Here is a 14,123-nt window from a genome sequence, read left to right as displayed (position 1 = left end):
CCCGTGTGTGTGTGTGTGTGTGTGAGTCAGGGCGGTGTGTTTGTGGTGATTCCTAAAGCTCCCGGAGCAGGGACGCAGCGCGCCGCATCGCACACAGGCATGAGGATGAGTGTTGCCGCCCAGGACCCTCTGACATCTGAGAGCCTGGCTGTCTGCTTATTGGACTGCTGTGACTGCCGTTCCCTGAGTCCTGCAGGTGGGAAGAATGATAGACGGTTCACAGACTGGCCCACTTTCCACAAACGGTCCAAGGCCTGTGTGAGAGAGTGCTGCTCCCCGCATGGCCCTACGGCAGAAGACCTGTGAATATTTGATGCTTGCTGTGAATGGCCCCGAGTAGAGCCTCCGCCTTTATGAACAAGTCAGAAAACAAATAGGACCCAATAGAAAAATTCCTAGAATCCATCTCTCTGAAAATCAATCTTTGTAAAATCCTCTTTATACAGTCCTTCACTAGTAGCCTACAGAATTTCTTTTCAGTACTGACTTGATTTTATGTAAACTAGACCAGGGCTGCAAAGAACTATTTCGGTAATGGACGAATCTGGTGAATATTTTCAACAAAAAAGAATAGTCAAGCAGCTCAAAATTCAAAGCTTTACTGAGTTCTCACGTCTTTGAGGAGCAGGTTGAGCTTGCTCTCTGTCAAGACTTCTGCCAGCTGAGGAGAAAGTCATCCATACACCTTTGTTACTAGGAAGACGACATGTCACTCCGCTATTCATATCCCTCCACTGGCTCCCAGTTGCTGCCCGCATCAAGTTCAAGTCCTTGATGCTCACCTACAAAACAATAACCAAAACGGCTCCGACCTACCTGAACTCCCTCATTCAGGTCTATGCTCCCTCCCGCTCACTACGCTCTGCCATGGAGCGGCGCCTGGTGCTGCCACCTCAGCAAGGCCCTAAGTCTCGAGCCAGACTCTTCTCTTCTGTGGTTCCCCGGTGGTGGAACAAGTTGCCAAACTCCATTCGATCCGCAGAATCCCTCTCTATCCTTAAGAAAAGGCTAAAGACCCAGCTCTTTAGCGAATACCTCCTTGCATAAAAATTAAAAAAAAAAAATAAAAAAATTTATGCACTCTATGCATTACCTCATAGCACTGCCTTGTAGCACTCCCTCGTAGCACCTATGTCCTGTTGGACCAGAACTTAGCTTGTTGCACTGTCTCGTAGCACCTTTGTCCTGTTGGACCAGAACTTAGCTCTATAGCACTTACTCTCTTTGTTCTCTCCTATCTAGAAACTTGCTTGTGTTGTATGCAAATCTAATGTGTAAGTCGCTTTGGATAAAAGCGTCTGCCAAATGTGAAATTGTAAATTGTAAATTGTAGTAAACATCATTATCATAACTGTATGTTATCGTAGAATAATGTTGTTTTACGTGTTGATAACATAGAAATTCATGAATGAATTTTATTCAATCATTTCATGCCTGTAAATGCCATGGATTCTCTGTGTGTACAGATGGGGTGAGAGAGCAACTTCGGTCTTCTTCCTTACTATGGTGTGTTTGAGTTATCATACTATAAAGCAAGGAATCTCTGTCTGTATGTGTGTCCTTCACATATCTCGAGAACCGTTCGTCCGATCTACTTCACACTTGGCGGGTGTGTTGCTTGGGACCCAAGGACGTGCGGTGTCGGATTGGACACGCGACACGTTCAATATTAATAAACTTTGAATAAACAAGCGAACAGCGCTCTGTGCAGCAGCGGGGCTCAAAGCAAGTGACTGATAGCCTACGCCTATTGTGTGCTTTTTTTTTGTGAACGGGCACTGCGCTAGTTTTCTTTAATTCAGAATTAGAAAATCTTCCTCACATAACTATTCATTTTTATGAAAAGGTTTTGTGTGGAGATAAGAGCTATCAGTTATCGTTATCCTCTCAGGTTAACATAACTAGCCAGAGCTATCAGCACAGCTATCAGCTTTAGATATCATTGATATCCAGGTAGCATAATACTCACCAACTACTATCTGGCTCAGATCTGGCTCCAGGACAGTTTAGTTGTAAATGGTGCAGTGTTACTGTGGAAGGCCGTTCTGTTCAGATTTTGCACTCTGCTGCATCGTTGGGTTTGGATTGAAGTGGTCTACATTTTTTTTGTGAATGTCTCGCAGGTTTGGTTGTATTTTCAGCCACCTTCAATGAGGCAAATGTTGGCCAGCTAGACATTTCAAACTGTGCTGTCAACTAACACGTCTTTTACATTGTGTCATTGACTGTTAATAAGAACTATAATTTATGCATACAGCCTGAAACTTAAAAAGAAATCCCTATCACCGCATTTTCAAAATCCATTTTGTCGACTAATCGTTGCAGCCCTAAACTAGACTTCATCATTATAGTTCTAAGAGTTGGTGCCATAGAGGAAAGACCTTGAATGAAGTCCCTGTTAGGAGAGCTGGGTGTGACTATGCTTTTTATGACTCCCTTTACATTTAGCATTAACATGTGTCTAGGTTGATTGGATTGTAATCAGGCAAAGTTTAACCACATGAAAATACAGGTACTGTAGTCTGAGCGCCCTGTCAGGGATGCATTTGGTCACATTAACAACAAAGCGTAAATGCAATGCATCTAAAATCCTCATATAGGAGCTGCATAAACGTAAATAATTGGGCTTGTCAGGATACTTGTGGATGGGGAACAAATGAGAAAAGGTGATAAGTCAGATAAATCAGATTTCAGTGTGTATACTGGAGACACATTTTGATGCCAGGTGTAAATATAATCCAGCTACATCAGATCTAGTGACAATCTGAATACAAGAGGCATATCATGCCATGTGTAAAAGGGGCCTATGAGTCAACCTCTGTGGTGCACACTCCTCCTTAAGAGCCCCTTAACGACTTGAACAGAGTGTCTAGTCTGTTTCCAGGCAGCGTTCATTAGCCTAGTTCTAGCCCGGGCATGTCTGCATGCCATATGTCCATGTGGACCGTGCAAAGTCAAACTCTGACAGACTGGCTGACTCAGCCAGGGGGGCAGAGTGTTGTTATTCTGTGGATTCAGTTTGCCAGACTTTTTAGTTTGTCTATGGAGTATCCCAGGATAACGCTAGACAGCAGACTGATGGTTGAACGCTGACCTCGATCAGATAGAGCATTGACTTGCTGTGCATTTACAGTTGGTGCTTGAACTTTTTACTTTCGCAATCCAAGTCCCCTAACCCCAGGCACTGAGGCAGTGTTTCGACGACTGCATGTTCATGGCCTTGTGTGTGTGTGTGTGTGTGTGTGTGTGTGTGTGTTCAGGGCATGAAGGGTCAAAGGAAAGAGACTCTGATGGGAGGGAATGTTCTCGAAGTTCTTCAAAAGGAACTTTCCCAGGCGCAGCTCCATAAATAACAGCAGCCGCTTCAAGAGGAATTCATGGCAGCCTGTGAAATACTGCATGCTACCCTGAATGTCACCTTACATCCTCTCAAAGAGCAGAGACTCGTCACACATCCAGTGTAGTTGCTGGCTCAGGTCTGAATCAGGGGAAGATGCCTTTTGACCATTTACATTCATTACTGTCATATTGACTAATAGTGTGCAGTTTATTACTACTACCACACATCCTGTCACTGCTGTCAAGAGAGAGAGAGAGAGAGAGAGAATATCTCTACATCATGTACTGTTTCTACTCCAGTGTGTTTATGTGCATGAGGAACAGTGAGAATTTGCTTATATGTATCTAAACCATTTTAATATAAAGATTTCCTCATTGATACACTTGACCTCCAGCCATCCAGAAGCAGTCTGACCATAATAGATTGCTCCAGTGCCTGCAGGTTAATAAATCATCAAAGTGTCACCATGGGTCTGTCCTATTAGTCCGACAAAACTGCCTCCTCCTGGTCATCGCTCACTACCATGCTTAGGAAAAAATACAACTGCAACCCACATCAACATAAATACTGGCCACCTGGCTGCCTTCAAATTAGTTGACATTTTCACTGACAGGTTTTCACTGATTTTTTTTTGTCTGAATTGACATTTAATTAACCAAAGCTTCAACTGAACAGGCCCACTGAAAAGCTTGGTACCTTTTCAAACAGACAAGAATAACAGTTTAAATGAACTTGATACTGGTTTTATTGATTGCCTTATGCTGTAAGGAGCACCTGTTTTTACAAAGGAAACTCAATATGAAATACAGAGAAATACATAAGCCAAGTTGTGACCTGAACAGCAAGATGTTTGAACTCATATGGCATAATAAATACAAAATAAATAATTACATTTGCCTTCATAAGATGAGTTAAAAGGTGCAAAGTTTCTCAAGTGTATTTGCCTTTTTGCCAAAATGCAACTTGGGGGTCGGCGTATGAAAGTATGGCAAGAGAAGGAGCAGAGGGGGAAAATGGAGCATCTTACACCCTTCAGCATCATAGTTGAGACATAAATTGATGATGATCTAGTACTAATGCATGTGGTCTAAACATAATTTTTTATTGAATGTGGATTTAAATAAAAATGGTCATAAACTTTGAATCTTGAGGGGAACATTTTTAGCCATACAAATCCCTCTAAAAGTTGTGTTTTACACGTCTTTAATGGACAAATTATCTGACACCTCGAAAGCACAGCGATTTGTTGGACTATCCTGAGCCCAAAGATTTGTCTAATTTTCTTATTTATTTTATATGGCTATATAAAGCAGTTTCAGCAGGAACAAGAGGTGCAGTGTTGTGAGAAACGCCCAACTTTGTGGGCAGAGAGGAAAGGAACTTAGAAAGAGGAGAGGACAGTAATGTCACATCCAGTCAGAAGTGGGCGAGTCAAACATGCACTGTGGGATCAGGATTGCTCTTTGCTTAGTCTCTCCTGCGTGAGTCAACATAATTTGTGTTTATGTCGTGCCCCCAAATGTGACGAGCTCTGTCCTCAAACGGGGAAGTAGTAGAGAAGGAATGGGAGGAACTTTATCTCTACTGCTCGATTCAAAACAAGTGTTTTATCTCCCTGTGTATGATTAATGTATCAAAAAGCAATGTGGAAGGAGCAAAATGTTGTTTTCCTCTCAGCGAGAGTAAAACAAAGAGAATAACTGAAATGCTGGTGAGTATAGATAGCAAGCTGCTCAATACAGTGGTGGTGGTGGGAGGAGAGAGAGACAGTGAGAATGAGTGAGATTTGAACAGTGCTTATTCAGCAGTATTGATTGATCTGTGATATGTGTGATGTGAAGGAGCTGTGGGCCTCCACCTTACTACCCTTTTGAGGCTTAATCAGGGCTATTAAGATCACCGGTAAGATCAGGGTGTGTGTGCTGAAAGTGATGTTTGCATGCCTAATGTATGCATATAAGCGTGTATATGTGTGTGTGGGTGTGTGTGTGTGTGTGTGTGTGTGTGTGTGTGTGTATGTGGTATGCGTGTGCAAGGCTGGATTTGCATGCATTCCTGAGATGCTACTACTGCATGTCAGATTGATCCTTCAGTGATTAGTAGTCGGGGAATGTCAGTAGGGTCTGAATTATCTGCGAGAGAGGGAAAAACTAATAAAGCTGGTCAAAGTGAAGAACTAAGATGAAGGGAAGCAGATAAAAGAGAGAAGAAAAATGAATGAGTTGGCAGAGGGCATGAAGCAGTTCCCTGCCTCATCTAGTCTGCTAGGTAACGGGGCAGAGCGTTGCGTGACCCGCACTGAAATTAACACAGACACCAGCGGCTAGTGCCATCTGGCGTTATGGGCAATCAGAGGAGGGTCACACTGTGCCGGCAGAATGACCACACACACACACACACACACACACACACACACACACACACACACACACATACACGCTTATATGCATATATTAGGCATGCAAACATCACTTTCAGCTCCCACGCAGCTCTCATCTCAACAATAACCTGAGGAAGCTGGAAAATGCAGATGTGGTTTGAGCGTGCGGTGAGCGTTTCACAACATTTGCAATTCTGCTTCCCGGCCGGACCTCGGCGCCTCGGAGAGCAGCGTTCGAAGCCACAGCGGCCGATTGCTGTCTTCTAAGGTGAGGCGTGAAAGCCTGGGCTGCTGTTCAATAATGCATCAGATTCCACTGCTGTGGGTCCCTGGGAGGGGAGGGGAGAGAGGGGAGGGAAGGTGGGGGTGCGCCGGGTTCGGGGGTCCTCCCAGTACTGTAGCCCACCTGTTTGAAGTGGCCTGTTCCCTAAAGCCCGTGTGTCATAGAAATGGATTCCATCATAGCTGAGATCTTATCCTGTGGATTAAACAGGCCATGAGCGAGCATTAATTAATCAAAGTGTGTCCACGGTCTGAAAGGCAATTTATTGAAATGGAATGGAAGATTAAGCAGGAATTATTTATAGCTCGCCGTAACTGGTGTGGTTTTTGATGTTCGAAATAGTCTAATCACAGAAAGGTTGTTTTCATTGTCAACTCTGCAATGCAGTGGAGGGATCAGACTGGTACATGCTTTTGTGGGGTGTACGGTGCTTTGTCACAGTTTCCTCTCTATGTGTGAACAGAGATTGTTTAAGACTGGCATTCAAGAATGGGATGCTGCAGATTGCATATCTGTTAATAGGTTTTACCAGGCGAGGACAACAGCGGCGAGAAGAGACAGCATTACATAAGCTTGTCGCTGCTGAGACGGAAGAAATGACAGAGTGATTACTGTCACACTGTACTCAAATCCGCCTTTTTTTTTTTTTTTTTTCCTGTAGCAATCGCTGAGTGCTCGCCCTATCTAGGTGTATGTGCGCTTTTGTCCATATCTCTGAAGGAACCGAGAATGTGTGTGCGTGCATGGGATCGTGAGTGCATCCGAGGGAGCGCATGTGTGGCTTTTTTCTACTTAAACCCACAGTGGGGAGGCGTGGGCGGCCAGGAGCTGAGTGGACAGGACCTCGCCCCCAGAGCAGAACGGAGAGAGGAAGATGGCACACAGTGCAGCAGTGAGATAGAAGACACATCAGCTGCACCGCACCGCCACATCCTGCCCTTCACATGCCAGTTATATACTTTGTGGAGCATGAGACATTTTTTTAACCCTTTTAAAGGAATTCAGACCTAGCATTGTGTGTATTGCACGCAAAGGCAGTTGTGATAAGTCTAGGTGGGGATGAAGGAAGGATGCATTCAGTGCCTGGTAAAGTCCCTAGAAGTGTTGGCTGTTGCCAGTCCTGTCATCTAGACCGGGTTTGTATTGATCTAGTGTGAATTGCCGTTCTACATACAGTGACCTCACCCTGACTCTACCTTGACCATGCGCCCCTCTCCCGGCCTTGTCTGTCGTGGTAGCATGATGGAGCACCTCACCTCTCCTTGACCCTAGACATTATCTCAACGACTGGGCCACTGGGAAATGGATTCCAGCTCTCCTGATTGTAAATCTGTCGTCACGTCATGATTTGTACCAGTAAGAGGAACTGGGAATAAAAGATTTGAGTGTGCCTCATAAGGGTGCGTTCAGACGACGGCTTTTGCACGCGTTTAAAAAACGCAAGTCTGCTGTGTGCAGACTTGAGAAGCACTTTTATTTAGGTTCACTGTTTACATTGCTTGGAATCATTGAAATCATAAATATCAGCGGTAGCCGCCACCGCCAGGCTCATCTTTACTTTCAGGTTGTGATAATCCTTCTGGCGAACCACAAGGACTTTTCTTCTTTCGTTTCTTCTTCATTTCTTCCTTGTTTGTTTTGCAATCACTCACATTTATGATCATTGTTGATTGTTCCACTGTGGGTGACTTGCGGTGCTTCCAACACTTGCTCTTCACAAACGTAGAAGCAGTTTCAACTACGCGAGGCGCGGTGCTTCGGCAGAGAGAGCGCTTATCTCCTGAAAAATCCCCTAAGGAGGCCTAATAAAAGATCAAACGTATATAGCTTATGCGTGCTGCGATGCCTAGATTGCATCTGTGCATGCTTATGTCTGAATGAGTGTGTGGCGTGTCCTGTAGGGACGTGTGTGTATGGACCTGTGTATCTGTATGATGCTGTGTGTGACTACCAATGTTATCTGGTCCATAGCCAGGGCGCAGGACACCACATTACCAAGTAGATGGATGTGGTTTCCGCTCCCCCAGAGGGCTCCATGAAATAGGAATTATGTCAGCGACATTATTCCTCTGCATTGCTGTCTATAACACTGACGCGCGCGCGCACACACACACACACACACACACACACACACACACACACACACACACACACACACACACACACACACACACACACACTTTATACCATGTTCTGCCCCCTTCTTTTCCCTGCAGCGTGTCTAGAAATAAAAGGATGTGTTCTGAGGGAGAAGAGATTTTTTGAAACTGCTGTGTCATTTTGTGTATGTGTCTGTCTGTTCCTCTATCCAGATCCAGCCAAAACAACTAAGCCGAAAAGAAGCGTCCGGTCGTAAGCGTGTTTAGCACAATGGGTGTTATCATATAGAAAACTAATGGACGTAATAAGCCGTCCTACATTTTGTGGCTTCCTAAGGATTTTGCTCAGTGGCACAGAAAGCCTAAAATCTGCCCATTTCTTTAAATGCCACCTAGCTTTTCTCTGGCTGTAGAGCCATGGCTGTAGCTTCCATCCACCCTCAAAGCAGCTCTAGTAACGGATTATGAATTTGAGTATGTGCCAGAGGAGAGGAGGAGGAAGCTAATAAACCTTACAAATTTCTCCACATACATAATTTGGGCAAAAATGAGTCCTAGTTCATGAGTACATGAACATCATTATGTTGCAGGCATTCAGCATAGCTAAGGGAAACGGCTGGAAATGGGGACGGCATTGTTATGAGGCAGAGCTGCAGCAGTTTCACGCTCACAAGTTGCGTGCCAATTCCTGCTCCCAGGTGTATTTGAATGTGTTAGTGGAGCGGTTCTGAGAGCTGGCACATGCGTCTGTGTGTTGAACCATCATTACCGGTCATTCTGAGGATGAGGCTGATTAATTTTTACTGCAGATCGATGTCATGCCCCATGTACAGGTTATTACAGTGTGTGTGATCATTGTGTAGGGAGCGGAAAGGACACAATATTTAGCGCTTTATAGTGCAGAGCCCAAGCTGCTAGTGTAGAGCCTCGTGTTTTGCCTTACTGTATCATGGGGGCGTTCATTTTCACTGTCCACACTACTGCATTCAGTACATTGAATGGGAGATTTTAAATGGAGGTAGGTAATTAATTAAAGTAATACACACACACACACACACACACACACACACACACACACACACATACAGTTGGGGTGAGATGAAATGCAGTGGAAGTTTCAGCGCAGTGCAGAGGAGGATACAGAGCACATCAAACACCGGGATTCAGTGTGAGAAAGAGAGAGATGGAGGGAGGGAGGGAGGGAGGGAGGGAGGGGGAGAGGGGTGGAGGGGGTGACGGTGAAAGCGAGGGGCAACCCCCCTTTCTAGACGAGGGATTCCTTTACTGCAGTGATCAGCAGTTCTCCCCCCCCCCCCACCCATCCACCCACCCACCCACCCAGTCTACCGTTTCTCTCCTCCCCCTCCCTCCCTCTAGATATCCTCACACTCATGGCTTACTCTTTCACTTTTTATCTCCCTCCCTCCCCTCCTTCCCCTCTTCCTCTCTCCTTACCTTCCTCTGTTTCCCTTCATCCCTCCCTTCCTACACCTCTGTCTCTCTCTCTCTCTCTCTCTCTCTCTCTCTCTCTCACACACAATATAGTCACGTTTCAGAGGGGAGGGCTGTCTGCTGCAGGGTACAGTATATGCAGCACATGGTTAGAAACGCACGTACGCTCGTGACTCGCGCCGTTTTTACTCCAGCCTTCATTTATCTCTATCGCTCCCCTGCTGCTGTTCGCTCCTCCATTTATCCCTCCATTCTTTCACCTCCTCCATCCCTCCAACTCCCCCCCACCCTCTCTCTCTCTCTCTCTCTCTCTCTCTCTCTCTCTGTACAGCTTCCCAGTCTTCCTCTGTACCCTTCTTTGTTTCTTTCTCTCTCCCTTTCTCTCTCTCTCTCTCTCTCTCTCTCTCTCTCTCTCTTAGCCATATGACATTGATTCCAAGGTTGCTGTGCTATTGACTGCTGCTACGCTGTTAAATATTTCAGGCAGCATTTCAGTGGCTGTGTGCTGAGGGAGAGGGGGGCTTCGCTCAGCCGCTCTGCAACTACCGCTGACAAACAGACTGGCGAACAGACGGGTGGACACACACACACACACACACACACACCACGTGCAAACACACACATTCACGCATACATGTATACACACACCATACATGCACACAGATGGATCTACGCACATATACACACAACGCACGCACACCGAGTTGTACATTCATGCATACATTGATACATACAGACACCACTCACACATATGTTTGTAAGGCTGCACTCTCTGAGGATGCGTGGGTTGGTGTTGGTGATATTGTGGGTATCCAGAGGAAATCTTTCCTCCTGGCATGAAGCAGCTGAAGTTAATGAATGGGCTAAGCAGTGCTGGACTGCTCTCTGCAGGCTGCGCAGTTATTCCAGGCCAGCCAGAACACCTTTCTCAGCACTATCTGATCAGCAGCCTAATCACTGTTTGGGCTCTACTTAGTACCCTGGCCATGGGACGGTAATCGCTATATCCTCATTTGGGGGACACACACACACACACACACACACACACATTCCCCCATGGAGAGATCCCAGTAGCAACATTCCCTCATTTGCTGTCAAAAACAAGAGTTTCACAGACCTGTGATCCCTGTGGTGGTGTTCAGTCTACAGTGGAAGTCATTATAAAAGTCTTCCATCCTGCATTATTGCTGCAGTGGCAGCAGTAAGCAGTTCTTGTTTTAATATTTTCGGAGTAACTGGTTGCCTTGCCGTTCCCTGTGTTTGCTGATGGCGAAAAAGAGCACAAAGTTTGAATTTGCCAGATATTATTTCCATTTCCTCTTGGGGGTGCAGCGAGAATGCAGCACTAGTGCAGTGAAAACTCAGCAAGGGCTGCATCTGGATACCCGCTGAGCCTCAGAAGGGTGTGGACCAAGGAAGTGTTGCATTGCAGGTGCCTAGCTCTCCTGGCTCTGTATGCTGGAGGACCATCTTCCTAGATAGAGAGAGAGAGACAGAGAGACAGAGGCAGAGATTCAGAGAGAGACAGAAGCAGAGATTGAGAGAAGAGCAACAGAGTGAGCGGTCACGGTCCGGTGCAAATAACAGGCTGGTTAGGACTTCATCACTAATTACCGTCACTACTCATCTTAGTCGAGATCTACTAACAAAACATTAACACACACTGCTGCCACTCCCAACCCCGGACACTGTTACTTCTGACTGTTTTTGTTAACATTCATCCCATCCGCTTCCTCATTACCCGCATTTACAGCAATCTGACTTGTTTGGACTGTCTGACTGAAAGCTTTGTCTGTCTGGACTAGACAACAGAGGCTTTGTGATTGGCAGTCGCCTCCCCTGATTGACAGCAAGGACATTTAATCAGCAGCAGTTGACTGGCGGCTGAGTTTGTCTGAGCCTCCTCCATGAAGCTGTGCCTTTTTGTTTGATACCAAGATTACAAGTTGGAGCTCTACTGCTGGAGCCACTCTCAATTTTTCAACAAGTATTTGCAAATTATTCTGAGCGTTTGTTTTAACCTGCATGCAGTACCAGATGGGTGCTATTTTACTGTGGCACTAAACACAATTCAGATAGTGTTCAGGTGTCAGTCACAGGAAAGTAGCTTAAATTGACTTTGAAAATCAATAAATTGAGTTGAACTTTCCTGTGATTGTGTAAGGTTTCTGACACTCACCTGTGTAAGCTAAAACAAACTTTAAAAAGTAGCTGCAAATGCTCTCCGACCCAGAGCTATTTTTCACTGATTCACGGGCCGTTATATTCCCCAAGTCTCAGGCTGCGTCACTGGGCCCTCTGATCAGGCGCTCAGTGGAAAAAATGATTGTGTTTTGGGCACCTGCGCTTCCTCTGTTGGTGCCTATATCACAAGAGTTAGCAAGGATATTTGTGCTGGGCTATGATCAAATCTGAATCAGGCAGCCAGCCCAGACCTAGACCCAGCCTAGCTGTGGTCCTGTTGGCCTCTCTGAAGTCGGCCATTTGCTGGCTGTCAAGCAAGGAGATGCTGTGCGGGGTCAGGCAGCCACAGTGCATGTGTTAAGCTCAGTGCTACAGATCCAGAACGCAGCTGAGTCAGACAGGTTGCAATGACAACATGCACACACACACACACACACACACCTGCTGTCCTCTGAGAGATCTTTGCAGCCTACACTTCGCAACAGCTTGGCAAGTTAATAAGGACGCAGTCATAAAAGAGGAAATCTGCTTTGAATCTCTGCTGTAATCCTTTGTGGTTTGGTTGAGTCGGGCCGAAAGAGTTTGTGCACATGTGTATGTTGTAAATCTGATATAGTGGAGTTCTGCCCTGAGTGCATCAGGCTGGTGTTGCTGAGGTACGTTGGATGTGGAGCGCAGTGCAGTTGGGCCAATTTGAAGGCCTGGAGGGTCACAGTGTGAAAACAGCAGTGTGCTGGCAGGAGTAGGATGCCAGCAGCTGCAAGGTTGCTGAGTGTGTTGCTGGTCTCAGTGAGGGGCTCTGAGCCCACAGGGGAGACTGCAGGCATATATACAGTACATACATACATACATACATACATACATACATACATACATACATACATACATACATACATACATACATACATACATACATACATACGCACTGCAGCTTGGGAAATCTCCTGACCCTTATTAAGGAACAGTCGGGATAGAAACGGTGCTTTGTTTTGTGTTGCAGTAGATTTTGGTGTCTGTGCCTTTATCTTAAACTTTAATCAAAAAAGTTGTCTTTTTCACCCCTCTGGCGTTCTCTTATTGCTCAATTTCCTTTGTCTCATCCTCACCCACAGTCTTCCCTCTGTGTGTGAGGAGATCTGACAGCCCATCTTATGCCTTAGAAGGCTCGATCGCAGCTCAACGGAAAACGTGACCAGTTCTCTATTCAAAACATGTGCAGCACATATGGACACACCCCATTTTGCCCTGCTGAAAGCCTACAGTAGTAGAGAGGAGGGTTTTCCCAAGCTCTTCTCCTCTGTTCGTCTTCCTTCCTCCCTCCCTCTCTCCGTACTCACTGTCTGACATGAGCAGAGTGTTTCCTTTCTTGGACTAGTATGCATACTGAACTACATTGTTGTTATTCAGAAAACATTTGGCTGCCTTCTTACTGTGCCTCCCATTGTGTTGTATTCCTCCGAGTGGTGGTTTTTGTGTCTGGATGTTGGCGGATATAGATGTGATGTGAGAGACTGTGTGCGTGCGTGTGCGTGTGTGTGTGTATGTGTCACAGCATTGTAAAATATTTCCATGAGTGGGCAGCTACAGTCGGATCTGTATGTCTATTTCAGGGTGTGGCTCCCTTCTGCCCATGGGAAAAGTTATGGAGACTGAAATGGAGGGAGCCATTTTGTAACATAATACTTTGTCAGCCTCACAAGTAAATGTTATTTAGCAGTGGAGGCTTAGATATCAGCACATTGTAGTGTTGCTCCAGAGGCTTAGACCCACAACAGCCACGGCATCTCGGGTTTCATGTCAGCAGACAGAGAAATGTTAGATGAGGCAGGGGCGTTTCCTACACTGTGGGTGAAGTAACCAGGTTGTTCCCTGTGCTTTCTTTCTTCCTGTCTGCAGGTTTGGAGGGGCGCCCCCTCATGGCAGGGCCAGAGACTGTTGTGTTCCTCTGCTGCTCCAGAAGGTAAGTCTTCACTCCCTCACTTACCTTACATGCTGCCCAGCCATTCCAGGCACTGCACTTGCAGCAGCTTGAATTTTTGTTGAGTGAGTCGTTGTTTTAATGCTAATGGGCTAGATTTATTATACATAACATATAGCCGTATCAGCTTTGAGGTTAAACGCACCGGAAGTTTGGGTTTCTCTTGTCTGAGAAAACCCAAACACAGTGTCTGCCCTCTACGAGACAAATGAGTTCTGCACTGGAGAGGAACTCTGCATTGATCAGACTGGGGCGGCTCATTTGGAGTTAACAGCCAGCAGTCATTAATATGGAATCTGACTCAGGCTAGCATCTGCTCATCTGTGTGAGTCAGTAGAGATGGAGAGCATGAACGGAGGGAGTAAGAGAAAGAGAGACAGGGTGGGGGGGTGGGGGCTGAGAGGAGA

The 14,123-nt window shown here is 45.9% G+C and overlaps 1 protein-coding gene across 2 annotated transcripts in view; it reads left to right on the top strand.

Annotated features, from left to right (window-relative positions):
• The window catches only part of mcu (mitochondrial calcium uniporter), a 55,749-nt gene that overhangs the window by 32,563 nt on the left and 9,063 nt on the right, over positions 1–14,123 (top strand). For both annotated transcript variants that reach the window (XM_071522944.1, XM_071522942.1), the window contains exon 3: positions 13,635–13,698. In XM_071522944.1, coding sequence (XP_071379045.1) covers positions 13,635–13,698 — 64 coding nt within the window. The remainder of the gene's footprint in view (positions 1–13,634; positions 13,699–14,123) is intronic.

Source organism: Centroberyx affinis, unplaced genomic scaffold (assembly GCF_046629955.1).
Source record: "Centroberyx affinis isolate AG114_WGS23_722 - 3 ecotype Tasmania unplaced genomic scaffold, CSIRO-AGI_Caff_v1 ptg001046l_1, whole genome shotgun sequence".
Taxonomy (NCBI): Eukaryota; Metazoa; Chordata; class Actinopteri; order Beryciformes; family Berycidae; genus Centroberyx; species Centroberyx affinis.
This window is presented reverse-complemented; position numbering and strand designations above follow the sequence as displayed.